General features: G+C 40.6%; 8 protein-coding genes across 12 annotated transcripts in view; 1 reads left to right on the forward strand and 7 right to left on the reverse strand.

Moving 5' to 3' along the window:
- The window catches only part of LOC108043464 (protein numb), a 29,442-nt gene extending 27,499 nt beyond the window's left edge, over positions 1-1,943 (reverse strand). The window contains exon 1 of the mRNA XM_017122177.2: positions 1,502-1,943. The gene's annotated coding sequence lies outside the window, so the exon portion shown is untranslated. The remainder of the gene's footprint in view (positions 1-1,501) is intronic.
- Positions 1,944-2,412: 469 nt separating this feature from the next.
- Positions 2,413-2,827, reverse strand: LOC108043463 (40S ribosomal protein S28). The gene has a single exon (XM_017122174.1). It carries the CDS (start codon positions 2,763-2,765, stop codon positions 2,535-2,537), a length of 231 nt encoding a protein of 76 aa, XP_016977663.1. The 5' UTR covers positions 2,766-2,827; the 3' UTR covers positions 2,413-2,534.
- Positions 2,828-2,937: 110 nt separating this feature from the next.
- Positions 2,938-4,309, reverse strand: LOC108043461 (cytoplasmic dynein 2 light intermediate chain 1). Its single transcript, XM_017122172.1, has 2 exons — positions 4,020-4,309; positions 2,938-3,904 (listed from the first exon to the last, which is right to left on the reverse strand). Exons 1-2 carry the CDS (start codon positions 4,221-4,223, stop codon positions 2,999-3,001), a joined length of 1,110 nt encoding a protein of 369 aa, XP_016977661.1. The 5' UTR covers positions 4,224-4,309; the 3' UTR covers positions 2,938-2,998.
- Positions 4,310-4,541: 232 nt separating this feature from the next.
- LOC108043466 (vacuolar protein sorting-associated protein 54) lies at positions 4,542-8,747 on the reverse strand. Its single transcript, XM_017122179.1, has 2 exons — positions 8,257-8,747; positions 4,542-7,473 (listed from the first exon to the last, which is right to left on the reverse strand). The coding sequence occupies exons 1-2, from the start codon at positions 8,460-8,462 to the stop codon at positions 4,839-4,841; spliced, it is 2,841 nt and encodes a 946-aa protein (XP_016977668.1). The 5' UTR covers positions 8,463-8,747; the 3' UTR covers positions 4,542-4,838.
- A 744-nt stretch (positions 8,748-9,491) lies between these two features.
- LOC108043467 (alpha-(1,3)-fucosyltransferase B) lies at positions 9,492-12,443 on the forward strand. Of its 2 annotated transcripts, XM_017122180.2 has the most exons (4): positions 9,492-9,843; positions 10,600-11,006; positions 11,511-11,688; positions 11,749-12,443. In XM_017122180.2, the coding sequence occupies exons 1-4, from the start codon at positions 9,610-9,612 to the stop codon at positions 12,247-12,249; spliced, it is 1,320 nt and encodes a 439-aa protein (XP_016977669.1). In that variant the 5' UTR covers positions 9,492-9,609; the 3' UTR covers positions 12,250-12,443. The 2 variants fall into 2 exon arrangements, with proteins under 2 accessions (XP_016977669.1, XP_016977670.1); XM_017122181.2 differs by lacking the exons at positions 9,492-9,843; positions 10,600-11,006 and adding an exon at positions 11,034-11,378 and having other exon boundaries at positions 11,749-12,436.
- A 19-nt stretch (positions 12,444-12,462) lies between these two features.
- Positions 12,463-13,533, reverse strand: LOC108043468. 2 transcript variants are annotated; one of them, XM_017122184.2, is made up of 3 exons: positions 13,118-13,533; positions 12,895-13,057; positions 12,463-12,825 (listed from the first exon to the last, which is right to left on the reverse strand). In XM_017122184.2, exons 1-3 carry the CDS (start codon positions 13,368-13,370, stop codon positions 12,582-12,584), a joined length of 660 nt encoding a protein of 219 aa, XP_016977673.1. In that variant the 5' UTR covers positions 13,371-13,533; the 3' UTR covers positions 12,463-12,581. The 2 variants fall into 2 exon arrangements, with proteins under 2 accessions (XP_016977673.1, XP_016977671.1); XM_017122182.2 differs by having other exon boundaries at positions 12,895-13,533.
- A 374-nt stretch (positions 13,534-13,907) lies between these two features.
- Positions 13,908-14,746, reverse strand: LOC108053682 (fat body protein 2). Its single transcript, XM_017136395.1, has 2 exons — positions 14,423-14,746; positions 13,908-14,354 (listed from the first exon to the last, which is right to left on the reverse strand). The coding sequence occupies exons 1-2, from the start codon at positions 14,744-14,746 to the stop codon at positions 13,908-13,910; spliced, it is 771 nt and encodes a 256-aa protein (XP_016991884.1).
- Positions 14,747-15,453: 707 nt separating this feature from the next.
- Positions 15,454-25,702, reverse strand: LOC108043459 (L-ascorbate oxidase). 3 transcript variants are annotated; one of them, XM_044459985.1, is made up of 5 exons: positions 25,534-25,702; positions 21,086-21,435; positions 18,312-18,493; positions 16,161-18,245; positions 15,454-16,109 (listed from the first exon to the last, which is right to left on the reverse strand). In XM_044459985.1, exons 2-5 carry the CDS (start codon positions 21,288-21,290, stop codon positions 15,705-15,707), a joined length of 2,877 nt encoding a protein of 958 aa, XP_044315920.1. In that variant the 5' UTR covers positions 21,291-21,435; positions 25,534-25,702; the 3' UTR covers positions 15,454-15,704. The 3 variants fall into 3 exon arrangements, with proteins under 3 accessions (XP_044315920.1, XP_044315921.1, XP_044315919.1); XM_044459986.1 differs by having other exon boundaries at positions 18,312-18,490; positions 25,386-25,702; XM_044459984.1 differs by having other exon boundaries at positions 25,386-25,702.
- Positions 25,703-26,582: the final 880 nt, after the last annotated feature.

Consider the following 26,582-nt stretch of genomic DNA (forward strand, 5'->3'; position numbering starts at 1 on the left):
CGATCAAAACAAAGCAAAACTGCGATTGGGGTCAAAGGATGTAATAAAGAACGAAGAAACAGCAAAGCGTGCCAGTAATGAAAACACCAAATAAAACAACAATAATAAACAGACTGCCAGCAAAGAAATCCCAATAATGCAAGCGTCGCAAGTCCAACGTATACAAACAACAAGAAAAAAGAAATAAAAGAAACAACCACAAAAACGGCCTGACAGCAATTAAAATACCCTTATATACCCATTCATTTCAAATTTAAATGAGTACTGAAATTTCATATGAAATATTATAGCCTGCAATAATTCTTTTTTTTTAAATGGTAATTCAATTTTTTTTTGGGAATTCTTCTTTTTACCTTATTGACTAACGTAATATACATAGAAGAACAAAAATTAGACGTTTGTTATAAATCGATATTATTGTTTCTTAATAATCCAGTCAAATCATACATTTATTACAAAGTTTGTTGTTATTACCGATAATAAACTCAAAATAATAAAATCCTTTTATAACCGAGTTATCCCTTTTTAAAGCCCAAATATTTAATTGTAGTGTTTGTACGATTTCAGTTATACTGCATTAAGTTTGGACAGCTGTATTTATATAGTGCATCATAAAATTCTTGCAAAATTAATTAATTATTATAACTGCAAGTAAATAAAAACTTATTCTTGCCAGCGGTAGCCTATCATTTTTTAGGGGAAAGATCGGATGTTCTGTTAACTATCCTTGAAGTCAGCGCCGACGGGGTGTTAGATATATTGGAGAGAAAGGAAGAAAACGTCTATCTACTACGAAAAAAGACCCTATTAAAACTAACCCCTTGAGCCGGCAAAAAGCCCACCATAATAAGAGTAACAGGTTACCAAATACTACAATTATTAACATTTTTAATTTATGCTCTACAGATCAATAGGAATGAATTGCATTCATAACTGGTGAAAAGCTGACTAAAGCGGATTTTAATAATGCTTTTTGCCGTCGTTATATGTATGTACGTACGTATGTTCGATCTTTAGATATTTTCTCGCATATAAGTAACCGAATCTTAGCAGTGAAATAACTTTGATAAGCAAGTCGCAAAGCCCAAGGGACCTCGGCTATGCCGCAAGTAAATCGGCATAGGGTATCAGATCGCGACCATATGGCGTTTGGGTCGCGTTGCCTTGGCAATGTGTCAAAATGCAAATGCGGCTAACGGTAAGCTGCAGGAAAACTGTTTCTGTTCTTGATTAAATACACACACATCCACACCAAAAACACGCACACTTACACACGCTCACGTGGAGAAATGAAATCGCAGGAAAATATAAAAAAGAGCGCCAGAAACGGAGCGCCCAAAAGAAAATCAATAATTTGGTGTTTTGGCCTGCTAGTTTTTTTTTGTTGTAACCCACCAAAAAAAAATTGTGGAGCATGAAAAATTGGAGCAGAGTAATTTCGCTCGGCTCTCGTGTGTTATGTGTGTATATTTGCCTGAGAAATGTATTGTTCCCAACTCACATTTATTTGTCAAGTTTTGAAGTTTATGGGGGGAGCTTTTTCCACAAAACTCCGCAAGCTTAAAGCAATTTAAAATTATTTTTTGTTGTTGCCGAAAATAAAGCCGAGAAAAACAAACAAAGCGAGAAACTCCGTTTCGGACTGATTACACAACGCCGAAGAAACTTTACGTACGCGAAGTTGGAGACTTTTTGGTGCATGGGCCTCGAATAGAGCTGGTTTTAATTACAATGTTTCAGGGCCGCGGATCTTCTCATGTTTCTGTTTGGGCAGCACTATTTATAATTTTCGGTAAATATTGCGCACTGGAGTTTTGGCTAAAAAATTCGCACCAAACAAATGGCCCTCACACACATAGTCGCCCGTGCACGCACACACACGAACACGAGGATGAGAGAGCTCCGCCACGCGAGAGCCGTTCAAAGCGACTGAGCTGGAAGTTCAACTGAAACCTCAAGCGAATCACAACCGAAACGCCGGCAGCGCAGTCGACGTCGCTTGGAGCCCGAGCTCCCCCAAAAGAGCGAACGAGAGGGGAATAAGCCTGTGGGGTGCGTTTTGCGCTCAGCTGAGCGCTAGAATTCGTTCTTTATAACGGTATATTTAAAGCCACCATGTGAGTGGCAAAAGCATTTGCTTTACAGCCCTGGAATGGCGCTGCCAATATTTTGCAAATATTAAAGACAACAATTATTCAAATAATTATTACATGATAATTATAAGCCTATTATAATTATTACAAGATAATTATCAGGCAAAAAAAAACTTACAAAACCTTTTTCCAATCGGTTTTTTTATTGCACTATTTTGCATTTCAGGATATTTATCTTAGGATTCGCCATAATTATTCATTTTTAAACATAACATTTAATTTAGTAAGCTCACTATAATTGGATTTCTCTATTTTAAAATTAAAATATTTTATTTATAGCTTGTTTATAGTGCATAAGTTCGATTTAATCATGTAACGAGTTAAGATAGCTTTTAAGAGCCGGCGCTTCCGACTTTTGGTACCACCGATGTCTTCATAAGTTTAGCAAATATCTCCAAAGTTGCTGTTGCTCCTGCTTGAAGACTGCCAAGTCATTTCGGTGTCCTCAAAATCGACTATATCTCCCAGGCGGACGGGTCCCTTCACAGTTCGCATAAATTGCATCCTGGGCTGATCCACCAGCTGCACCCGGACTTCGGTTAGGATTCCACGGGCTCCAATGCGATTCAGAACCTTAATAACACGAGCTTTGGATGCGACCGGTTGGGACATTTTTAGAAATAAACAACAGAACTAAGGTTTCGTAAGTATTTAGAATTTCTTTAGTTTCAGCACTGACAATTTACGCTGTGCTTTCCAGACACATTTTGTATAGCACTTTTTACAAAAAGGGGAAAAACCTTTTCTAAATCAAAAATACAGTATTACAGTGACAAATTAAAGGTTTATTTATGATGTTAATTAATACTTTGAGGTATACAACATTGATTATAACCATAATTTTCTTAATTTTGAACACTTTCAAACTTTCCGCGCAGAAGGACATCCCTCATTATACCAGCAAGTTCTTCGTTCTTCTGCGATCGCATCTCATCGATGAGGGACTCCCTGAATCCAGGGTCCTTGGACGGATCTGGGGTTTCCGGCAGCTTCTGTTTCTCCAGCTGCAGCTGCGGCACTTCTACCCCGAATGTGGCACCAATGCGCTCCACACTTTGAGTTCCTGTGTCTCCAATTTTCGACCAACTGTCCGTTCCAAACCAAATGCAAAGCGGTTCATTGAAATCCGCTACATGAGAGCGGAAAGGATGGGCAGGACTTCCGAATCCCATGTGGCTAATGGTGTCCCTAAGGACCTTGGCCAGTTTGGGCATCCGCTGGGAATAGAATAGCAAGGCGCCACCAATTAAATGGGCCATGGAGCGCAAGCAGCGACAGGTGTGTTTTTTGATGGCTGGATCAAAACCAGCAAATACATCGTACTTCCCACCAACAATTACCACGGGAAAGGGCAGCGGTTCGAGGTTACCCAGATCCTCCTTGCTCTGTTGACCCACTCGCTCCAAGGAGCGTTGTTCTAGGATTTCTCTGAGATCTGGAGTTGAGTTTTGCATCATTTGTTGCGCCGTATCCCTTAATCCCTTGAAGGCACACTCCAAATCCGTCCAAAATCGCTGTGGTTGCGAGAGATCCAACATTATGAAGACGGCCAATTGCTGCAGACCGTGTGTCCTCATGGGAACTTCCAGTAATTGCTCTGCATTGTCCAGGGATCCCAGTTCCCAAACATTCATCACCTGGGGAGACTTTCCAATCCCAATTCTTCGACCGAAACTATACTCCAGTGCAAGAGTTGGTCGCGTGGCGTGTTCCTCGCGATCGAAAAACTTATTGATGGCCGTCGTTTTGCCCTGAAACAGACAAAAATATTCATAAAATGTTGTTTTAGTAACAATAATTTAGAGTACATGTTTTTATAGTTTTGTCTTGTAATTTATAACGGGTGTCCTTCAGACCCTTACTTACCACACACTTGCTGCCCAGGACAAGAAGGGTTCGCTCCTTGGGCACCGTGGTGGCCTCCAGTTGCCGAAGTCGCTGCTGCTCCTCCGCCAGCCGACCGGCGATGTCTTGAATACTGGGCGTGACACCCTCGCCGCCCTCGTTGCTTTTGTCAAACATTTTTTGAAGACGCTTGTGCAGGTTGTAAAAAATCTGCGGCAAGCGCATTGCATGAATAGTGAAAAAGCCGAAACTAAATAGTTTTGGTTATTATTTTTAACGGTTGCCATTGACAACCGAGGCAGTCTGGCAACGCCAGCGATATGAACTTAAATGAAACCGTTACATTTTGTGTGAATGACAAATTCAAAATTTGATATGAAAGTAAGTTGTTTTTGATAACATTTTTAAAGCAACGTCGAAGCTTAAGACCTGAAATTTAAATATGTTATATTGCAAAATAAATTCAATCAGTGCACATATTCATTAGCACAATACTGAATACAGGAACGAAAGGAAGGTATACAAAACTCATTTCTCCCGTAATTGATTGGAACGCATTAAAACGGTTTTGTTTATTTACTATTCTTTAATCATAAGCCTTCTCACTGACTTTAAGCTTAAGTGTTATAAAAAGTGCGCAACAAAGATACACATTTCCCATTTTCGTTTCTAGAGGGCGGAACATAAAAGTACAAGCAATGTACAGTGGCAAACAAAATAGATCGAATGGACGCGATTAATGAAATTCTATAAATAAAACAAGGATAACAAACAATGAAGACGAACTCGGCTGGGCGGCGGAGGAAGACCGCGTCGGCCTTTTGGAATACTTCGAAATGCTCAGTAGAGCCAGATCTCCTCCAGAATCCCGTTGTCTAGCTGATCGGCGGGCAGGGCTTTCAGGGTGCGCAGCGTCTCCATGTAGAAGGTCAGCTCCGAGGTCACCACACCGTGCTGTGGTCCCCCATTGTTGTTCACATTCAACTTGAGCAATTGTTCCCGCAGCTTGTCCTTGAAGTTTCGATGCACCACGCCGTAGATCTCGTGGATCTGTGCCTCCGGCAGAACTCCGGCGATCGCCTCGTGAAGTTTCACCAGATGCCGGGAGATGTGGCGGAAGGTCTGAGAAGGTATAGGCGGACGTGCCTCCCAGGCTTCCAGTTGGGCGGCCAACCTCTCGGAGACTATTCCGTGTATCTTGTTTTCGATCTCCTTGATGTGACCCTGGTAGTCCCGCTCGATGGCCTCGTATCCACTCATCGCCTGGAAGTGCTCCCTAAGCTTGGGCAGCAGCCAAAGAACCAGTTGGAGCGCCCGGGAAACGAGTGCAAGGTTGGTGCTGGTAATGGTCTTTAGCCCGGCTACCCTCATCGCTCCTGCTCCAATAATCAGTTGGCAGCTTCGTGAGTTAAAGCAGCGCAGCAGGTCCACCACATTCCGGGCATGGTAACTGGCTAGCAATGGCAACCTATGGGCACTTCCTCCGTATTCATATAACATCCGGATGAGCATAAGCGAAGCACTGACCAAAGTGTATGGCTGTTTTCCTTCCACCAAGAGCACGGGATTGCCTACGCCATTGCTTATAAGATTACCCATCTCTGGTTTGGCGTAGTCCCCTGCGGCCATGCGCTCGATAATCCTCTGAAACTCGTGGGGAATATCCACCTGGCGCCAGCGCTCCTGATCCAATAGAAGGGACAACTTCTGCTTCCGTTCGGAATGAAATCGTTGAGCGTATCGCGAGGCTTGGACTTTTAAGGCAAGCTGAAGAGGCACACTGGCCACTCCACAAATGCTCCTCGTGGTCTCGCCAAACTGATCCACAATGTCAGAGAGTTGGCAGAGCTCCTGCTCACTCGCCGAACTTTTTTCCAAACTCTGAGGGGACACAATATTGGCACAGCGCTCATGGCAGTAATGGCAGACAGCCTGGAGAAGCTGCTGTAACTGGGACCGCAACTGCTCATGGTGTCCAGGACTCAGAAAGGCTTCCGAATCAATCAGATTCACTGCATCCTGGGCTCCCACAGCTGCGTCCGCTGTTTGCTGCATAATACCCACTACGGTTTTAATGCGTTCGAGAATGGAAACCAAAGCCTGGCTGGATCGCAGGAGCAGGGCAATCCATTCCGGCAAGGTGAGCTCTAAGGCCTGCTCCCCGTGACCCGTTAAGCTGATCTCCTGATCGCTGTCGCTGCGGGACAAAACCTCGATGAGAAGTTGTTTTATGATGGCCCGAATGGTGGCAATGGCTTCTTGTTGGTAGGACTGGACAAAAGAGAAGTTCTGCTTGCGCAGCAGACCCATCACAATGGCCACCAGTTTGTCCTCCTCAGCGCAAACGCTATCCGTTTCCCGGAGGGCATCGGTCAATGGTCGATTGAGATCCGCGGCAGCATAGCGTTCGAATTCTGTGGTGAGCATCTTGTCGATCAGCTTCTCCATTTCACTGAGCTGCATGGGCAGGTGCTTGAAACAGTGAATGCCGAGGAGTTCGGCCGAAAGGATTTCCTGCGTGGTTCCTATCAAATCCAGGGCAGCCACATAATCCTGGGTGCCCAGGAGAAGTTGCAGCATCGGTTGCGTCTTGTGCACGGTGGCCATCAGTCGGAGTTTGTCCAGCGTGAGGTTGTAGTGCTGTCTTCGTTGGGCAAAACGTAGCACTTTAAAGCTGTCCACAACAGAGTGACTGTGGAGTTGCGCCAGTGCTGTCCTCAACTGACGCACTTGGTCCGCCGCCTGCTCCATTTCCTCCAAAATAGCATGCTGCGTAGTCATGGCGTGAAAGAAGGCGGCTGATTTCTGCGAAACCTGCTGCGCTATCTTCACCTCCACCATGTCCAGATAGTGACTCAGCTGTTCCTGCAGCTGGCGGCCAGTTTGCTGGTGTGTTTCCGGACTGGTAGCCGATGTTTGCATGTAATTAGGAAATACTTGCTTAAAGGTGGCTGGGTGATGCAGCTGCAGCTGCGATTTCAGAAAGATTTCGGGCACTGAACTCAGGTGGGTGGGTGTCTGAGCACCACTTCCCGGCCCAGGTGCCGTTTGTGCTCCATTCTCCAGCGGTTTATCGCGCTCCAGCTGTTGTTGGCGGCGCTCATGCCAGCGATATCGCTTTCCAATGCTCCCCAGATAGACGGAGAAGTCGGCATGCGTTATATCCGGCAAGCGGGGAGATGGCGGCACATGACTCCGCTCCACAAAGTGCTCGCCCCACTTCTTCGTAAAGAGATTACTCTGCTTGCCCCGAGAGGGATCGTTGAGCACTGCTGGCAGGTTCTGGGCGGCCGAGTAGACTCCCCATTCGGGAGGCATCTCGCGCGTGTGCTGGTTGACATGGTACTTGGCCACATGTGCGTCGTAGTCGCGATCCGAGACTCCGTCCAGTGGAAGAGAGGCACACACTCCGTTGAAGCCATAGCGGCACACGAAGGAGCCGCCCTCCCGGGTGCAGTGACGATTTCGTAGGTGACTGAAATGGGAAATGGAAACATGAATTTAAATTGTTATCAATTAAATTAATTAAACCTTATCAATAAAATGTATATTTTCCATGATGCTTGCTTCAATTAGAATTTTATGGGTCATTTTTTATTTGTCACTTTTGAATAAATATCTGAGTTTCTTTCGTTCTGCTGAAGTATGATAAAAAATTGTTTGATGTAAGCAATTTAATAAAATGTTTATTATTCATGATACTACATCCAAATTTTTTTGTTTGTTTATTTACATTCAATTCTGGGTTCCTTAATAAAGGAAACCAAAGGTTTCTAGAGAACTGAACAGAATGTCCCATTCAGCAAGTTTAAAATTTCGAGTTTGTAAATTTATTATATGTGTATATTAAACATATAATCTGAGAATGTCAAGGATCGGCAATGATTCTCGGGAAAAGTTTGTTGAAAACTTCCGCGTTTTGGAGTACTTTTTAGAGGAATCTGGAATCAGATCACTGTTCGTTTAATTTTAAAATTTGTTTGTTTGTTGGTACAAACTGAATTTGTTTTTTTTTTTTTGTATGAATTTGGTCGGAAGATATTTCTGAGGCAGTACAGATAGAGACATCCAGTTATGAATGTTCGACTGCAGTCATACAAATTTAACTACCTGCTGCTATTTAAATTTTACCTGCTAATTATCATTTGAAGTCATACATATGTATTTGGATAAGATAAAAGCGGGTTTCGGTTGTAAACCTGCCTATAGACTTGGCTGCATATGGTGTGATGGAGATGAATTTGGACCTGCAACTTACTTGACAAAGTCGCTGATGGTCTTAAATTGCTCCCTGGTGCAGTAGTAGCAGCTCTGCCAGCTGGGCGCCGTCCCTCCAGCGATTCCACCGCCACTGGCCGTGGAAAGCTTCCTGATCCCGGGGTTTCCGGATCCGGATGAGGGCACAGATCCCAGTCCCGAACTAACGGACGTGGCTACGTCTCCGGCGGACCTTGTCGTGGCCATAACACATACTCTGCGACTAAAGTCCCGAGCCGTATGGTTTCTCCCTCTGGTTTACCTGCTCCCAATAGTCGACGTGTTATGTCAATGTTTGCTTTCTAGCTTCGCTCGTCGGCCTTTTTCGGCAGATGTTGCATTTTGGTCGCTCCGCGATGACTCCACTCTCGTTGGCTGTTTATTGTAGTTGGAATGGGAGCATTTCGTCGATTTCTGGGTGTTTCTGTTGCTTCGGTCGCTTAATTGAGCAATTGTAAGTGGAACAATATTATGACGAACTGTAGTGTTGCGAAGCGACATCGGTGAATGACAGCTGGCGAGGGCTGAAAACGTTCAAGCGCGTATGATGTTTTAAGTGAATAATAAAAACATTAAGGTTGTTTATTAAATTGACAAATAGAATTAAAAGAATACATACAGTTCAGTAGTTATTAATACAGGTATAAATATATTTAAAAATTATATTTATTAATTTAGTATTTTGTTAATAAAATGCAATTTGCTATTTGTGTTTGCTATTAGTATAGGGATGGTCCGTTGAGTATCCATTTATGTTGATTCAAGTAAAATATAACTTTCATATCCAGAAGTACCATAGCTTGGCTTTTTTTATATGTCATTCTTATGTTTTAATCTCAATTAGTCATATTTTCAAATTCAACGGAACTAACTAGCTTGTTTTTTTTAATTGCTGATTCATAAATTTTTGTCTCCATTAGTAATATTATTAAAAAATGTATGATTGGGCGAGAAAAATTGAAAATTGCACAAGTAAAAATAATATTGTACAATATTTTTAGTTATGGTTCTGGTAAGAAATAATAAAGGGGGAATTCATAATTTTTTATAAGTGCAATATTATTATTTCTTGAAAAGTTTTTGATTAATAATCATTTATTTAAAAGCACTAAAATCATTAGTTAGGAAAATATAATAAAATATAACTGACATCAGCAATCAAGTTGTATCATGTGGAGTGTGACTTGAACGGAGTAACGCTTCACAACACTAGACATTGGCAAAAATCAGCTGACTGCTGGAAGTCGAAATTCAGCCGCTCGACCGAAATTGCGGCGCACCGGCTTTTTGAATCCGAACGGAAGGAGTCGGAAACATTCTCATTATCCTGAAAGGAAGTGCTCCAAGGACAGCCATGCGGCTGGGATGGCGCTACTGCATTGCTCTGGCTGCGATGGTGGCCATTTGGCTGGCAGTTGTGTTTCTCTTGTCGGACAAAATCATGAACTACGACCATTCCAAGTCCAGTGATCATGTCGAGCTGGTCTGGTGGTCAAGGGACATGTCCTGGAACTACGACGAGGTGCGCCAATGTGGCATCAACACTTGCCGCATCACCAACAAGCGACACCGCCTTCCGATGTCCCGGGTTCGTGAACAATGCTAAAAAATCTCGAATTCTAAGTCCACATCCGGCAGGGCTCTTGCTTATCAAGAGTAAGCAGTAATATATTTTACAGATTATTTAAGTAGCTGTTCCACAGCATTCAAATTTTAGATTAGCATTGTTCTATTTAAACTTTTTTTCCACAATGTAATGTATAAATTACAATCATACTTCCGCAAAAAAAGAAGCTGTGCCAGGAGTTATAGAAATATTTTTACGCTTACTGCTGCATTTAATTGTAAAAACAATACCATTATTTATTGCAGATTGGTTTTTTTTATGTTTGTATGATTTCCTAATTTATTTTGGTTTATTTTGAAAGAGTTTTCCGTTTTTAATAGAAACATAAACAAAAAGGACTGCTTAAATATATATATTAAAAAATAGATACTTCATTTTAGGAACACATTTTCAAGCTTAGTTCAAAAATGTAGAAATGTATTTTTAAAGTCGTAAATCTACATTTTTAAATGTTGTTCCTTTTAGAAGCACAAAATATTTTGGTAAGTTGAACACATAAAACTATAAGTAATATAGTTTATTTTAATGATAAGTGGAGGCTAAATAATTTTAAACTATAACTTCATGTTTAATGATAGATGACTTTTCGGTGGACATTGAGGAGTGATAAAATAATTCTAGTACAACAATTTGCCCTCAATCACAATTAATAAAATAAATAAAAGAAACAAATGAACAATAATTAATGAACCTACAATTATTTATATATTTTCGCAGGGCGTTCTGTTTTACGGCTCCAACATGAAGACTGGAGACTTCCCGGTGCCGCGAGGCAAGCAGCATGTGTGGGCCCTGCTGCATGAGGAATCACCCAGGAACACACCGTTTGTCTCCAACGATGAGTTCCTCCGGCACTTTCACTTCACCTCGACATTCAGCCGCTTTAGCAACATGCCGCTGACGACGCAGTACTTGCCCAGTGGCCAGGCGCTCACCTCGAAAGATTATCACGTTTCATTTGCCGGGAAGTCCAAGTGGGCATTCCGTCCATCCGCATCGATAGCTTTCATGCAAAGCGATTGTGACACGATGTCTGGAAGGGAGGATTATGTCAAGGAGCTGATGAAGTATCTCACGATCGATTCGTACGGCAGCTGCCTGCGTAACAAAGATCTTCCTGAAAGGCAAGTAGGCTACTCTTTTTGAGACCCCTTCAAATGCGACTATATTCTGCTCACACAAACCAACCACACGTACTACTTAGCACACAATAACTTTCTCTAGATAACCCAAGACAATCATGACATCGCCTCGAGCTGCGGAGCTCCCCAAGATCTGTTGTGTAGAGTGCTGGGTGCAGTTGTACGGATCGTTGCCATGTCACCATTGCAATCCTCAAAAAGGAAAAGTTTTAAATAACCAGTGTAATGTATTTGGGAACTGCCGTTGTCAAAAGGGTACTAATGCAAGTCAAGGAGAGTTTCTTTTCACCGACAATAATGAAGAAATAGACAGTTCGAACGAAGACTATGATGATATATCTTTAATTGACCGAAGTAATAATCGAGGATTGTAAAAAAGTCCTTCCCGAAAAGCAGCTATAGAAAATCTAAAACTAATTTAAAAAATTGAAATCAAAAAATTGAAAAACCATTTATAATACAATATTCTCGTTCGCTTTGTTGCAGCCTAAAAAACGACTACTTGAATAACCTTTATTCACCGGAGTTGCTGCGATTTCTTTCTGAATACAAGTTCATGATTGCCATTGAGAATGCTGCCTGCCCCGATTACATTACAGAGAAGTTTTGGCGTCCTTTGGTGATGGGGGTAATTCCAATTTACTTTGGTTCACCCACCATAAAAGTAAGTATATTTTTTAGGCATTTATTTACTATTTTTAAATATCTTCCACAAATATTGTAGGACTGGCAGCCGAATAATAAATCTGCGATTTTTGTAGAGGACTTTACACACCCACGGGGGTTGGCAAATTATTTAAACGAGTTGGCCGATAACCAAACTCTGTACGACTCGTACCGGCAGCACAAACTAAATTGGCGCAACCCCATCTCCAACAAGAAGTTGCTCCACAATTTGGTCACGCGGCAGTACCACATTGGCGATTCTTCTCCGGGAGCTTCACTCTTTGATAAGTTTGAGTGTTCGGTTTGCAACTATGTGATCAACACCGCCAGAAACGTAATGGCCAACTCGCGTCATTACAACTGCCCCTTGGAACCGGTGTACGCTCACCTGGAGGATAAGAAGATGCCCCGGAATGTCGCTGACTGGAGATCCATGATGGAAGTAGGCCAGTGTCAAGCAAAGATACTGGACGAGTTCTTTCGCCGAAATTCCAGCTTCCATGAAGCCGACTTTGAGGCTGAACTAACCCGAAGGATGGACAGAAATCAGTGCAAATAGATCGTGCAAGTTAACGGTCATCCTAAACATTCCTATATTTAGTGGTTGAAGCGTACGACAATAACACTCAGATTTTACCTTGTGATAATAAATAGTACTTTTATGAATTATTAATTTCATATAAAAATCGATCTTTAAGCTCTTTACTATTCCTTTAAACCCTTTACTTTAAATAAAATGTACCAAATCAAGTGCCAAAGCATTGTATTAACCTAATAAATATATATTTTTATAAATGTTTATTTAATGACTGCGACTTAGTCCTTCCGCTTTAAGCGAGTCCCTTGCAGTCTGAAATTTCACTGCTTATATAGGCAGCGTTAATAATCATGCTAATGATCATGATCTTCAGGCTCATCTTCTGATGTTGAATCTACTTTGTCCAACACGTCTGCTTCATACATATCGATTCTGGGCGATTCAAGCGGTGTACAAAAGTTTCCCAAGTTTTGATCATGGATTTGCACTTCGGGCTCTGAAGAAGATGTCGTTGGCGTCTCAGTCATCTTTATTACGCCTGATTCAGACTCTTCAACATTTTTGATTTTATCTCCGCTCACTATCGACTGCATTTGTCTAAAATTAGTTAGGAGCAGCTTAAAACAATACTCCAAAAAAATATAATAAGCTTGACCTTGTACTTACACCTGGTTAGAAAAATCCGCTGGCGAATTCTTTACTTCATTACAGCGATTTAAAAAGGGCCTCACTCGCCTTGCGGCTTGCTTAAACTTTAGATTTGGTTGTCTTCCTAACCTAATCATCTCTCTCAAAATAACCGCCTTAAAAACAGGTACTGAAGATCCCTCTGTTGTTTGCAAAACCAGCTTTAATTTTGATTTTAAACCCCTTATTATTGGACTCTTACGTTTCTTTGTAACTGCCAAACCCTTTCTTAAGGGGGTTATCTTACTCTTGGTCAATATTCGTGCCTGTTGACTGGGACTGGCACTTTCTGGGGCAGTGTGATTTTCTGCATTCGATTTTTCAAAACCAGTAAAATTTGGGCTGGTACATGGCTCGCCAGGATTTCTGCACTGACATCCCTTTAATGCACATACAAACATTTCGACTCCACAGCAAGTGCAACACCTTTTCAAATGACTCGTATAACTCGGCATTGCTCGATGATTAAGTAAAATGACAAAGTTTTATAATACTTTTCGTGGCAGTGATATACAAGATAATTTTGTGTTACTTTTCAGTTTAACTTTCTAGACTGTATGTGCTTATAATAATATTTTTGTGGTAGTGATATTCATGACAATTTTGTGTAACTTTCTAGACTTTGTGTGCTTAGAAAAAAGATTGACAATAAGCATTTAGAATTGGTTGCTAGGTTTTATAATAATTTAGTGAGCGTAACAATACTAAAAGTAAGTAAATTACAAAATAACTACATTCTAACGTATTGTTTAAGTACTGCTCGAAAGCAGTGCAGATTCTGAATCGAAAGGATAACTCTTTAAAACAATATATTTTGTATGATATGATTCCAGTTCTTTATCTGTAATGGGACAAGTTGAAATGCAAGAAGATCTTGAGTGTTCCGCAGCAACAATGTAACGCCCGCTCTAACTCCAGCTAAGCTCCCAATGATTTAATAAAACATAGATTTCATAAACTCTCAAACGTGGCACTCTTTATTAGCTAGCCATTTACATCTGCCAGTGCATCGTGGGCATGACCTCCTTGAGCTGGCCCATGTTGACGATCCACATGCTGCCGTTCTTCATCATCTCCATCGCGTGGATCATTTGCATGGCGGCCTCCTCGGGCATTTGGCGCTTGGCGCTCTGGATAGCCTCCACCATGGACTCGGAATGGTGCCAGGTGACGTTGTCGCGCAGGTTCATCATCATCTCGCTGTTGGTGAGTCCTGGGCACATAGCCATGAACATGACGCCGGTCTTCTGGTAGATCATTTTGTCACCCATTGAGCGGGTGAATCCGAGGATGCCGTGCATGGCGGCGGCGTAGACGGCAAAGGCGGGTGCTGGCTCCAGGCCATAAACGGAGGACATGTTGACCACCATGCCGCCCATGCCCATCTGGGTCTTGTCCATGTACGGCATCGCCATCATGGTCGAGTGGATCATGCCAGTCTGGAGGAGAAAGATTCGAAACAGGAGTTGAAAAAAAAAAGACATGTATTCAAGTTTGGAAGACTTACCAGGTTCATGCCCATTGTCATCTCCACATCCTTGTCGAGCAGGACACTCTCGCCGTTGATCATCACATCGATGTGGCCCATCATCTGGCCCATTTTCTTCATCGCCTGATCGATCGACATCCTTTCCATGAGGTTCATTTGCATGAAGACCACCTTCACGGAGGGATTCATGGCCTGCAGCTTCTTCATCATCTCGACGTTCTCCATGCGATGCATGATGCCCATCATTTTGATGTCCTTTTCCATCAGCTGCATCATCATCTGCCAGCCGATGCCGCTGAAGCTGCCGACGTACACAACATTCTTACCAGTCCAGTCGAACATATTGACTTGAGGTTGGGTATTTGGATTGGATTGACTAAGGCTGGATGGCGTTGGGATGACTGGCTGACTCCGTCTGATTTAGTCCCAGCAGGTTACTGCTCTTATATAATATCCCTGATGCACCGAATCCAGATGTCCAGCGCATCTGCTCTGATAACTTTGTTTCAGAATTGCAATAACAGCGCCATAATTTCAGCTATCTTCGTGGGGTCAGCGGGTTGAAGATCAGGTTCCTGCCCATGTTGATACTTTGAGTTGGAAAAGACGACAACAAGCCCGTCACCATCTGTTGCCAGTGGGGACCAGATAAGACTGCTATCGACGTGGAGGGCGTTGGCTGGTTCAGCCGATCTCTCACCACCTGACGACACACCAATATTTCAATTAGGCCCGACACTATGAACTTCCAAAATTAGCTTAATACAATGTTGCAATGATTAGGAAATCTTGCATCAGATTTTTTTTTTAGGAAATATGGTATTCCCTTGTATATACATTATATAATTTCAGATTGGCACCATTAAAAGTTTCTGATTCATCTTTGATTGGTTAGCAATTTGCACCCGATCTAAGTTTTTGTATTCTGTACTACATTGTAACATATGTAGTTATAATAGCAGGATATATCTATTAATATAGCAAGTAATGCATTTTTGTTTTGAACTTCTGTTACCATGATTCCAAGTCCATATAATAAACACCAGGAATTCTTAAGAAAACATTATTAAATATTTATTACATTTTCAAATTACTTATTTAAACACTTTCTTAGACAATCACAGATGTTTTGGTTACAACGATGCGTGCTATGGAATATATACAAATGCTAGAGAACAAGTATTTTTCTATATCAATCAAAATCAACTTTCATCTCAAGGTTCTTCCTCGTCATCAATAAATAATCTCTGAATTTCGCTTGGCAAGTAAAGGGTTGTTGCTCTCTTTCTAAGGACCTTTTCTATCGATAGAGTTTCACCAGCACAAAACTACTGAGCAGAGCAATCAAAGTGGGTGCCATTCGTGATCCGCCGCCTCCAGCATTTGGTGGATTCGCGGTTGTCGGCTTGCTAGATCCCGAATTTTCTGAAGAACCGCTATCAGACTTTAAGTCGGGATTATAGTCGCCGCAGGTGGGGAAGTTCTCCGGCACCGGGACCATTTCATCATCGTCACCCACTTTGAAGACCAGGGCCATGCCAATCTCCGCATGAAACTCGATGTGACAGTGGAAGAGCCAATAGCCGGGATTGGAGGCCTCGAATCTAATAATGGTGTAGCCTCCATCGGGAATAGTAACGGTGTCCTTAACAGGCGGGTTGTCAAGGTTGCGTTTGAGTAAATTGAACTGATCCAGTTGTTTGATCTGAAAGAAAAAAGGGTTAAGGTTTGTTACTTAAGTTAACTTAAGTCTTACCATTTCTACGGTGACATTTTCGCCCAATCGTTCCAATGCCATTACTCTGAAGGCGTTTCCGTGCAAATGGAAGGGATGGTTTGCGTAGTACTGGAATCCCTCATCCACGATGATCATCTCGACCACTGCACCCAAGGGCACCTGCAGAACATGGTGGCACTTGCAGAACTCTTTGCGGCAATCAATGCCCTGATTCTCCAGACTCGTTTCGTTGCAGAAGTCGGAATCCTTCAGCTGACTCCTCGAGGGAAGTAGTGCCAGCGAGGGAAACTTCAGGGTGATGTGATTTAGTTGGGGGGTGTAAAGACGGTTTGCCTGTGTCATTTCCATGTCCATTGCATAGAGATTCTGGTCGTGGAAGTCGGGATTGTTCTTGGTGTAAAAGTCGTAGTAGATAAAGAACTTGTAGTCTGCCTCCGGCTTGAGGGTATCGTGATCGATGCCAGACACATGATCGTAGATGGGCAGAGCCCTCATCTCGGCGACGGTTTTGGTGTCCGGATATCCAGGACCGCGGTTCATTACGTTCAGTTCAATGCCCTCTGCTTTGTGGGCGTAACTCAATTCTGCGGTGGGCTCCTCGTCCGGAGCTCCTTCATAGCGGAGGATGCCCACTTGGAAGGCGGAGGTGAAGACTTCGCTGCAGTCCATCAATCCCTTCAACCGAATCCAATAATTTCCCACCTCGAGATTGGCATTCAGCACAAAATCGAATCGCTCCCCGGAATAAGTAACAATAGAACCTACATCCATTGCCTCGATATCAAAGCCATCTGAGTTAATTGCTGTTAGATTGTGACCATCTATGGAAACCACAATCGGACAGTTAAGGTACTCCGCATTTATAATCCTGAAGCGGTAGCGAAAACCTCTCCTCACAGAAAAGACTTGATGAGGTACTAGTTCCAAGGGTATCTCATTCAGATTACCCCTCTTTTGGCGGGAATTCACGGGAAATAGTTTTGTGGTGTTACTCTTAGCCAAACGAGCTTGCCTCGGTAGAGTTTGAACGAAATCCACCTGGGATTTGGGCAGTGGATCCAATGCCTGTGTGGTCCTCTCCTCAGTTCGGCGATGGGTTTGCTTGGCTTCCGCCCAAATGCGGTTGTAATAACGTCCTTTTCCGTTTATAAGCAGATTGTGTGGTTTGTTGTCACCCCTGGAGTGATGATGATAGGAAAAAATGCTGGCTCCCGTATCGTGTATCCAATCCTGGACAATCATCACATGCTCGCTGAGGTCAAAGTCGTAGAGTCCGCCATGAGGTTCGGCAGCCTTGGGTTTCCGGATGATCAGAGCACCGAACACACCATCTCCTCGCTGCATTCCAGTGTGCGAGTGCCAGAAGTGAGTGCCCGAGAGGTCAGCAGGGAAGGTATATCTGAAGGTCGCATGTGGGGTAATTGGACACTGGGTGATGTGGGGCACCCCGTCCATATAGGGGGTCTTCTTCTGGTGCAGACCATGCCAGTGTATCGAGGTACTCTCGCCCAGCAAATGATTCTTCACATCCACCACTATCTCATCTCCCTCGCAAACTTCAATCGCCGGTCCCGGCATCATGCGGTTTACCACGGTGATACTTCGCTCTAGACCATCACCCATGACACAATGAGGTCGGGAGCAGTCCGTTAGATTCCGAGGACAATCGTAACAGGCTTTCGAAAAGGTCTGGTACCACTCGACCACAAAAGTATAGCGACAGGTCATGGGTTCGGCACCGATCTGACAATCCCGATTACATGGATGCTTGCGATACCATTCGGCTGTCCAAATATCCTCTGTGCTTTCCTCATCAGTATCCTGGAGCTCCTCAATCCTGGCTGTTTGGAGTGGTCTGCAGTAGGGACAACAATTGCGAACCTCTAACCTCGAGGCTGGACAATCTTCAGTCAATGCCGGACAGCTTCTTTTGTATGTGTTCATGATGATCTGGCCATTATCCAGACGACCGCACTCGAGAAGAGTGCAATCTGCGTCATTGTGCCAGGACTCACCCACGGCATAAAGGGTATGATTGTGCTGACAGTGGGTCCTCACGCACTCCCCACAACAACTGCCTTCCACACTGCGCAGCTCAGAGCCCTGTAATATGGAAAAACATTGATAAGAATATAATTTTGTAAAGATAAGGTTTGATTTACTACTTACCACTTCGCAGTAGAACTCATTGCAATCGACCTGGGTCACCACAATATGAGCCTGTGGATCCTTGGCCACACCAGCTGCACAGGAATACACCAAACAAGGATCTCTGGCCGCAAACCACACGGCTCCAATCTCCTTTCGGTAAGTGGTGTTGTGTTCTTGGTACAGACATATTGTATTTTCTGCTAAAAATGAAAATGAAAACATTTGTAAGTAAGTAAGTGATTTATATAAAAGGTTATTATAATTAATTATAAAGCAGATCTACATTCTTGAGCTTAAAAAAACAGACACACCAAGGAATCATTCGGCTTTGTTCTTGTTTGGCCTGGCAAACAGTCGTCTAGTGAGACTTATCCTCAAGCAAATATAATTCACTGGGTCATAACCAAAAAAAACCGAAAGCAAAATAGACAAATATAAACAATTTGAGACCAAAACACTTTTCGTTGTCATTTTGGCGGCATATCACGCGCCTGAGATTCGCAATTTATAGCTCATTTAATTGAATGCATGGCTTAGTTTCACACTTTGGAATTCCTACATGTGTCTTGTATTTCAGGGTGCTATTATTAGATCATAAATGTTCATTACACATGCTAATTGTTTGGCCTCAGGTGCCTTGAACTGTGAGTCACAGACTAGCAGACATGTGCGAATTATTATGAAAGTGACAATTATGACTTAGTTCTCACAATATAAAGGAAAACCCGTTTTGGTTATATACTGGTATTTAAATATTACTTGATATTCTATTAAAAACTAAAATCTTCAATTCTAATCCTTTTTTTAATAAATACTTATTATACTCATATTTTCATATCTGAAAGCACAAAAAGCTGCTAATAAATCTCTTTTCAACATTCTAAGAATAATTGGATTTACATTCTTCAGACATTTTATCTGAATAGCCGCATTGATTGCCCATATATAATGCGACAAGTGTCGACATTCGTATGTAAATTAGTGCACACACATTCAATAAGGCGATAAAATACAAATTAAAATGCCATCAAGATCCGGATCGAGTTAGGTAAGCTGACCCGCTAGTTAGAAGTTTATAATTTTCGCAGATAATTCCAGTTTAGTATTTTTTGCCCTTTGTCAATGAGGAATGAGTAAGCATTAGCTTGTAATCGGATATTACCTGCCGATCTATGGGAAATTTCGAGTGCTTGGCTAATCTTCATAAGCCCCGCCATAGGACCATAAAAATATTTGATCATGAACATGGCTTAGCCAAACCGAACAAAAGTAAATATTTCGCAGTTCTAATCGTTACCCAATAGGAACAATAGCGTTGACAATCGGAAAATCACTGCTAAAAATACGCACACATTAAAAAACAATTAGCTTTACGACAGCACGAAATTGTGATTAAGAATCCGATAAGCTGATAAGAAGTTCTTGTTTAGCTTCTAAGAAAAACAATAATTTTTCTTGTAATTAAGCAAATAAAGAATAATGGCATTTTTTTGATTAGGGGTAAAGTATTACTGCAGCAGAAAGTCATCATTGCGTTATGTTTTTCAATACTGTAGTTAAATTCTGTTTTTTTTGTTAGACTATACTGTTTAGACAAACACCACACGATAATTTACACCTTCCGAATATATAATTTTATTTATTACTTTCTGAAGTGCGCAAGTTGTTAATCTAATTTAATAGATCAATCGGCAATTGCAAATTTTACTGCCCGTTTTTAGCTGTTTTGCTTAATGCTAAACTTAGAAATGAAGTTTATTGGATTTCTGTCGGGAACGCGTTCTATTCTTAAAAAGGCTTTTAAAACTTCTTCAATAACAAAACACATTATTCATGAATGAATCAACAGTTTTGTCGTGAAGTGAAATATGAGCTTAAGGCATATGGGACTGAAGCTCATCCTGGTTGGGTTTTCTTTTATTTTTCCTTTTTTTGAAGGGAAACTGGGCGATGTCAGCAGCTGTTTGGCATATAAATTATACCATATGCGAGTGCTGCACGTACCTCGTACATATGTATATAGCCAGCTCTGTTAGGCGGATGTCTGTCAGTTAAGCATTAAGGCCGCGTTTATGGACTGCTTTTCGGTGAGTGCGAGTGTGGGGGGATTTCAGCGTTGGGCTGCATCATTTATTGGCTCGTTATGGCCATTATTATGATTGCTTACCTACCGGCGTTTGTTTAAACCATCAAGCACTCGCTTGATTATTTGCCGGACTTACGCAAATTCACATGCCAGGTGGGCAGATACTTATTTTTCGCATGTAAGTGGCAATCGCTGTTTACATTGTCTAAAGAAAATATAAATGAGTTTATATTACTTGGTGCTAATGTTTATGCCGGCATTAATATTGGCCAAGGTCGATTGGCGTTAATTGCCTCGTGGAGCTTCTATCGGTTTACATGGGTTTTGAGATTCTTCATCAAAGCAGAAACTAATTACAGAAATAAATTTACTAAGATGTAGTTTTAGAAAACATATTTAAAAAAAAAGAAAAAATTTCGTGATTAAGATAAATTTAAATTAAGAGGGATAACTGAAGGTGAAATTAATAATAAAATGTACTTCAATTACCATGATTGGGTATACGGAATGAACTTAAGTTTAGTATTTTGTTCTTTTATTAAAATAATAGGTAAATAAATCCTAGTTCTGATCTTTAAAAATTAAAATTTAGATTAAATCTTATTGAAACTTAAAGAAAATCATTTTTAATATTGCATAATTGTTCTTTTCATTTTAAAAACAATAATTTTATTACATATTTTATTATTATTTTCAGTGCACTCACCTGCTGATTCGTTTACGGTTTGCAAGCCACTGGCGTGACTCACAAACTGCAGCAGCACTGTTAAGATGACTGTTAAGCGAGATATTTCTGTGAATCTGCTGTTGACAACCCTCATTTTGTTGTTGGTTCTGCTTGGCCTCTTTGTTGCTATTACTGTTGTTTTTGTGGGCTGGCTCATTTGGTCATAATTATGGCTTACGCTCATTCAATTTGAGGTTATTGTTTTGGTTTTTATCCCAATTGTTGCTGGCTGGTTTTTTTTTGGTCACGATTGTCTCTTATTGAATATTTTGGAAGCTATTGTGTGTGTGGATATGCGGAAGTTGCTGATGATTTTAACCACAAATTGCCTGCAAATGAGACACATAAAGTGAACATCGACTATTATTAGTACAAGTTGTGGGCTTCAATTACACTTAATATTGTTATTATATGTATTTATTCAGCTGCTGATTGTAGCATTTAATTTCAAATTTTATTGGAATATTTTTCTTATTGTACCAATTATATTTGACTTGCTTGGCAGATGGTCTTGTTGAATGTTGATAAAACGAGTTGCTCTGGCATTAAAGATGTTATATTATTTTTTATTGAAGCCAATTCTGATATATGTACTTGTGTCGGAGACGAGAAGAAGTTGCCCTGGTTGAAGGCCACTTAACACTCTAATGACCGTAATAAAGTTTGTGTTAAAAAAAAACCCTAAAATCTTGTTTTTTTACGTCTTACAAATCAAGGAATTTGACTTTAAATTTAACATCAGTTAAGCATTAAAAAAGTATTTGTCTTTGAATATAGTAAACGTTTTATTAAAGCTCCTGTGCTATGATGCCATGCCTCATATTGCTTTCATTTCCCCAACCAAAACTCTTTTGCCTAATCGAGTTTTCTTCTAATAAACAATAACAATTATACAAATTGTTTTTCTCTTGTTATTGCCAAACTCAATCAATGGAAATATCCTCTAACCCTATAACCACATTAGCCTGGCATCCTGTATTGAACTCGTCGCCCGAAAGAAAGTAGCACGCACATGGCCGAAAAGGGCAAACATATGAGGCTATATATTGTATATTAAGTTAAGTATGATTTACGGCCCGACTGTAAATATCACTCATACGCTCCGTGGTGCTCTTGTGTGCATGTGGGCTTTTGCCTTTGGTCCTATCAGCACATGGCCAGCAAGTTGATTCGCCGGCTCAACTCAAGACAGTTGCACATCCAAACACACACACACACAAGGCACGTACGAATTTAATTAATTAGCACGCTGTTCCTTAAACACACACGCACACAGAGGCACAAGCTCACGTCCGCCAATGGGTCCACTGTCCATAAGCCAAAGTCCGTTGGAGCCCCACACATAAAGAAAACTGCGCATAAATTATGAAAAGCAAAAGCGGTGCTGGAGAGGAAAATTCGAAAGAAATGGCTCAAGACATTTTTCATGCGCATCAAGTTGTGTTTAGGCTTCAATTTTCTTGGAATTGTAGCTCAATACAATCGTTATCCTTCGAAATAATGTTGTTTCCAGATGACAATAAGTTGTACTTAGTCATTAAAACTTAATAGTTGGAGTGTAGTAATAAAATATTTTTCCAAAGACCCAAAAAAAATAGAATAAAAATTCATAATTAACTATTTTAAATTTTGAATTAAATTGTATTACTTATTAAAGGGTATTCTGATTTCGCCTAAGCTGTTTTAAATGCTTCCTTCCTTTGTCTTTCCCCATGACTTTCGCTTTTATTTGGCAGGACTTAAAGAATCTGAAAGATTTATGTACTGCTAGTACCTTAAGGGCCAATGGACCTAACGCACTTCCGTTAATGAGGATCTAAGTATCCGGCTGCGAGGCCCTCAATTTAAGCCATGAGTAAAACAACATAAAAACACCAAAATTGAAAACCTTTTAAAGATTGGTATAATAACGAATATAATTTTTTAATAAACCCTGCTGCCAGCCGGAACTAAAATATTAATTAATACGGGGGTTTTGGCCCATTCAAATGAGTAATCAATCAAAGCTCAAATATTTGTTCGATGCTCGATGTTTTCCTTAGATGACTTTTAGCTCAATTAATTCTCATCATCTTTCATATATCTTAAGTGGTTCTGACCGGTGTTTTTTTGCCGACGTGAGTAAATTGTTTGGTGACTGTCTAATGCTTTGTGACAGACAATCACTTTAATTAACATGCCTCTTTGATTCTGTATTACAAAAGTCACGTGGGCACTGACCGCTTACTCATTGTGTATGTGGGCTAATAAGATCTGCGATTTTGATTTGAGCTGCCATCAAAATCCCACTAGGGTATTCCCTGAAAATTAGCACCTGGAGCGAAACACATTTTTGCGTTTTCTTTTGCGGTGACCTAATGAATATTTATTTTCTATTTCTTTAAAATTGATCTCAGTCTGGGTAAGGTTGCTGTTCCTCTTGAATGATTACAGAGACTAGAGAAATCCATTCAATTTACATTTTAAATCTTGAGAAACTAGAACAATGAAAGTATTAGATGTTCGAGCCTAAATTCCAATGAACTTAATAATGGGGATTTTTTAATTTAATGTCATACATATTCCACTGAACGGAAAGTCGTATTTTCATTTTATTATGATGTCAACTATTAATACTTAATAACAAGGGTTATTCAAATGTATTTCTTAATAAAATAACGAATATAATACCGCATCTTTAAAAGGAATTTAATGTATGCACTTGTCACATTTCAACAGCTTGACCAATTTGAACGCAACTTTGCAGATGGGCTTGGCACAAACACAATGTTTATTTAATCAAGCTTTTCATTTTTAAATGCATTCTGGTGGGCCTTTTAAGCCTTTCATTGATTGAACTTTGTCAGATTAACTTTAATTGTTCATTCATTTAATGGCCAATTTGTTTCTACCATCACTAAATTTCTCTGGCAATCAATCAGAAAATGTTGTTATGCAAAGTTTGCTTTTATAATTTTTTGCTTTGGAATTTTGTGTATTTTTACGTATGTAGGTACTACCGAACCACACGTTCGTAAAACGTTACATAATGCTCAAAGTGCTTTCCGTTTCACGTTTTTACATACAATCATCAGGCTTGTTTATTATAATTTGATTTATTTAAGACCTTTTTTTTTAACGAGTATCTTCCCTGGCTGTCCACTTATTTTGACAACAATTAGCTGATGCTGTGGCTGCTGCTTGACCGCATTTTCGATCTCTTTGTTGGCCATATGTTGGGGTAGGCAGCGAAAGAGTAAAATCCGATAAAAACATGGCAAAAGCGGAGATGGAATGAAAGGTTTTTAAGCGGCTTATCGCAGGTCCGGCGTTACGATGGCCAATTGGGGTTCCCGTTTTCTCCCTGGGAAATCCCTGACACATCACCCATCACTTGCTCAAAGCCAGGTTCTTGCCAATACATCTATTGCTGGCCATGGTCAGCCGGTTTTATCGACGAACCAGTCTTTTCCGAGCTATTTTTACTTACAAGCCGCGACCAAAACAAAAAACCGAAATCAAAACAAACTTTGGGTCATGCTTGAATCGAGTTACGTGCAGACGTGAAAAAAAGTAACAAAGTGAAGAACAAAAACCCAAAACCTTTTGTATTTGCCTGTATGTTTTTTTTTGAAAAAAAAATTTGGCAGTTATTTATGAATTGTGAATCATGTATTTGAAAGATTAATCTTGAGGGCCTTTTCTTGTTGATGATTAGAATCTCTACGGGTAAATGAATGGAGCAATTATTTGTTGTGCTGCTGTGCTTGGCCAGTCAAAAAACAATTTATGGGATTTTTCTCAATGTCACGGCCGTTTGTAAATGATTAAAAGGTGGGAGGCGGTAAACTGCAAAAGCGTCGAATGGAAAATTCCCATCAAAGATATTAAATTATTCATTGCTGCGGCTTAAATTTTGTTTGTCAAAGTTATGCAAACATGGTTTTTTTAATTTAGATATTTTTAAATATTTGTTTTTATATGTGATTTTTTCTTTTTATTAATAAGTTTTTAACATATTTAAAGCAGTTCAACTAAAATATTATTACTGCCTTTCACAGAATCTATATTTTACCCAGATTTAATGATTTAAATCAGATTTTTATCACTTGCCACCGGATTTTCTTTTAAAAGCTTAACATTACAACCAATATTCTAATAACTAGTAAAACAATTTGAATTATTTCGTATTCCCAATACAAGATTTCGCCACAATTATCATCACAGTGACTGCAGGGTTATATCAAAGTTTTTGTTTTTAAAATGATTATGGAACACAATTAAAACATTTATGGCCTACGTGAATTGTGTTAGTCAGTGTGCGATGAAGTTCGCGCTCTCTTGGCTTTATCCCAGCGATTTAATTCACTTATCACACGACTCTGGGCATTATGATATCACAAAATACTATTTGCTTAGCACCGACGCGACCGAATTTTATTGCGTACAGATTAAGGTCTGGTTTGAAATTCGTTGGGAACCCAATCACTCGAGGCTAGGAGGTACAAAGTCCTTCAAAGTTTAGGGATATTTTCTTGCCGTTTTTGAACTATTATAGATGCGCACCGCTCGCCGCTTAAACCGCAACTAACTCGCGCCGAATGCAACTAAGGCGCTTTTGAAGATAGCCAACGACGCGCCGAAGAAAACGCGCTAAAACTGAGTGTGATTCCAGCCCAGTTCATGACGAAGTCTCGACCCTTTTGGCCCGTTCGCTTCGACCGCTTCGGCAGCTGATAACGGGGCCGAAACGATCGGCTGAGAGAGCCGGCGATCGCCAGAGAGTGAGAGTGTCTTGTTGCCACCGTAATTAACCCGCACTTGTTGGCCATGTTAACATCGGTACACGGCTAACAGAGATCTCGTGCATTTATCTCCGTTGATTGGTCGAATGTTAAGATCTCCCCTCAGAACCTGCCGACGTCTTGCTTCCGCCTCTTGATTAGAATTCTTCACCTTTCTAGACTCTGTGTCACTCTGTGCTACTCCCCATCCATTGATATTGTGTCGATCTTTGCATTTATTAAAATCTGTCCCAGCGTATTTGCATTGATATTTTAATTTTAACCAATGTCGAGACTGCTTTGCGCTTGTTCGTTTTGATTGGTTTTTTCTTCTTTTTTAATAAGAGTCTCAACTTTTATTGGAATGTAGTTGCCATGATGAGGAAACTGGATTTTTGTCCAGATTGCTACTTGAATTCGACTTGATTGCTACTTGATATTGCCACCGCCGTTAAAAAGAATATTAATTAAACGATTGGTGTCGACCGTATTTTTAGCATGAATTCGCACAGTATATTGAACTTGGTATATAAATATGTACATTTTGAAGCAACTGTGTCTGGCTTAAAAATATTTGTCACTTCTTTAAGAAATTTAAAAATAATTTTATAGATTTAATTTAATTGGTTATGGCATATAGAATAAGATATTATAAAGATAACATAGAAATACTGCCAAAATAACATTTTGTACCTATTTTGAAGAAAAAAAAC

Source organism: Drosophila rhopaloa, unplaced genomic scaffold, assembly GCF_018152115.1.
Source record: "Drosophila rhopaloa isolate 14029-0021.01 unplaced genomic scaffold, ASM1815211v1 contig_2, whole genome shotgun sequence".
Classification (NCBI taxonomy): Eukaryota; Metazoa; Arthropoda; class Insecta; order Diptera; family Drosophilidae; genus Drosophila; species Drosophila rhopaloa.

Bases quoted from the DNA above. Each gene is read 5' to 3' on its own strand.
- LOC108043466 (XM_017122179.1), bottom strand. From the start codon at position 8,462: ATGGCCACGACAAGGTCCGCCGGAGACGTAGCCACGTCCGTTAGTTCG. The intron at 7,474-8,256 runs GTAAGTTGCAGG...TTCCCATTTCAG, and splicing joins ACCATCAGCGACTTTGTCAA to TCACCTACGAAATCGTCACT.
- LOC108043463 (XM_017122174.1), bottom strand. From the start codon at position 2,765: ATGTCCCAACCGGTCGCATCCAAAGCTCGTGTTATTAAGGTTCTGAAT.
- LOC108043468 (XM_017122182.2), bottom strand. From the start codon at position 13,370: ATGCCGAGTTATACGAGTCATTTGAAAAGGTGTTGCACTTGCTGTGGA. The intron at 12,826-12,894 runs GTAAGTACAAGG...AACTAATTTTAG, and splicing joins GCGGATTTTTCTAACCAGGT to ACAAATGCAGTCGATAGTGA.
- LOC108043459 (XM_044459985.1), bottom strand. From the start codon at position 21,290: ATGAGCGTAAGCCATAATTATGACCAAATGAGCCAGCCCACAAAAACA. The intron at 18,246-18,311 runs GTAAGTAGTAAA...TCCATATTACAG, and splicing joins ATGAGTTCTACTGCGAAGTG to GGCTCTGAGCTGCGCAGTGT. The intron at 16,110-16,160 runs GTAAGACTTAAG...TTTTTCTTTCAG, and splicing joins AAAATGTCACCGTAGAAATG to ATCAAACAACTGGATCAGTT.
- LOC108053682 (XM_017136395.1), bottom strand. From the start codon at position 14,746: ATGTTCGACTGGACTGGTAAGAATGTTGTGTACGTCGGCAGCTTCAGC. The intron at 14,355-14,422 runs GTAAGTCTTCCA...TTTCTCCTCCAG, and splicing joins TGACAATGGGCATGAACCTG to ACTGGCATGATCCACTCGAC.
- LOC108043467 (XM_017122180.2), top strand. From the start codon at position 9,610: ATGCGGCTGGGATGGCGCTACTGCATTGCTCTGGCTGCGATGGTGGCC. The intron at 9,844-10,599 runs GTTCGTGAACAA...ATATTTTCGCAG, and splicing joins ACCGCCTTCCGATGTCCCGG to GGCGTTCTGTTTTACGGCTC. The intron at 11,689-11,748 runs GTAAGTATATTT...CAAATATTGTAG, and splicing joins TTGGTTCACCCACCATAAAA to GACTGGCAGCCGAATAATAA.
- LOC108043461 (XM_017122172.1), bottom strand. From the start codon at position 4,223: ATGCGCTTGCCGCAGATTTTTTACAACCTGCACAAGCGTCTTCAAAAA. The intron at 3,905-4,019 runs GTAAGTAAGGGT...TGTCTGTTTCAG, and splicing joins TCCTGGGCAGCAAGTGTGTG to GGCAAAACGACGGCCATCAA.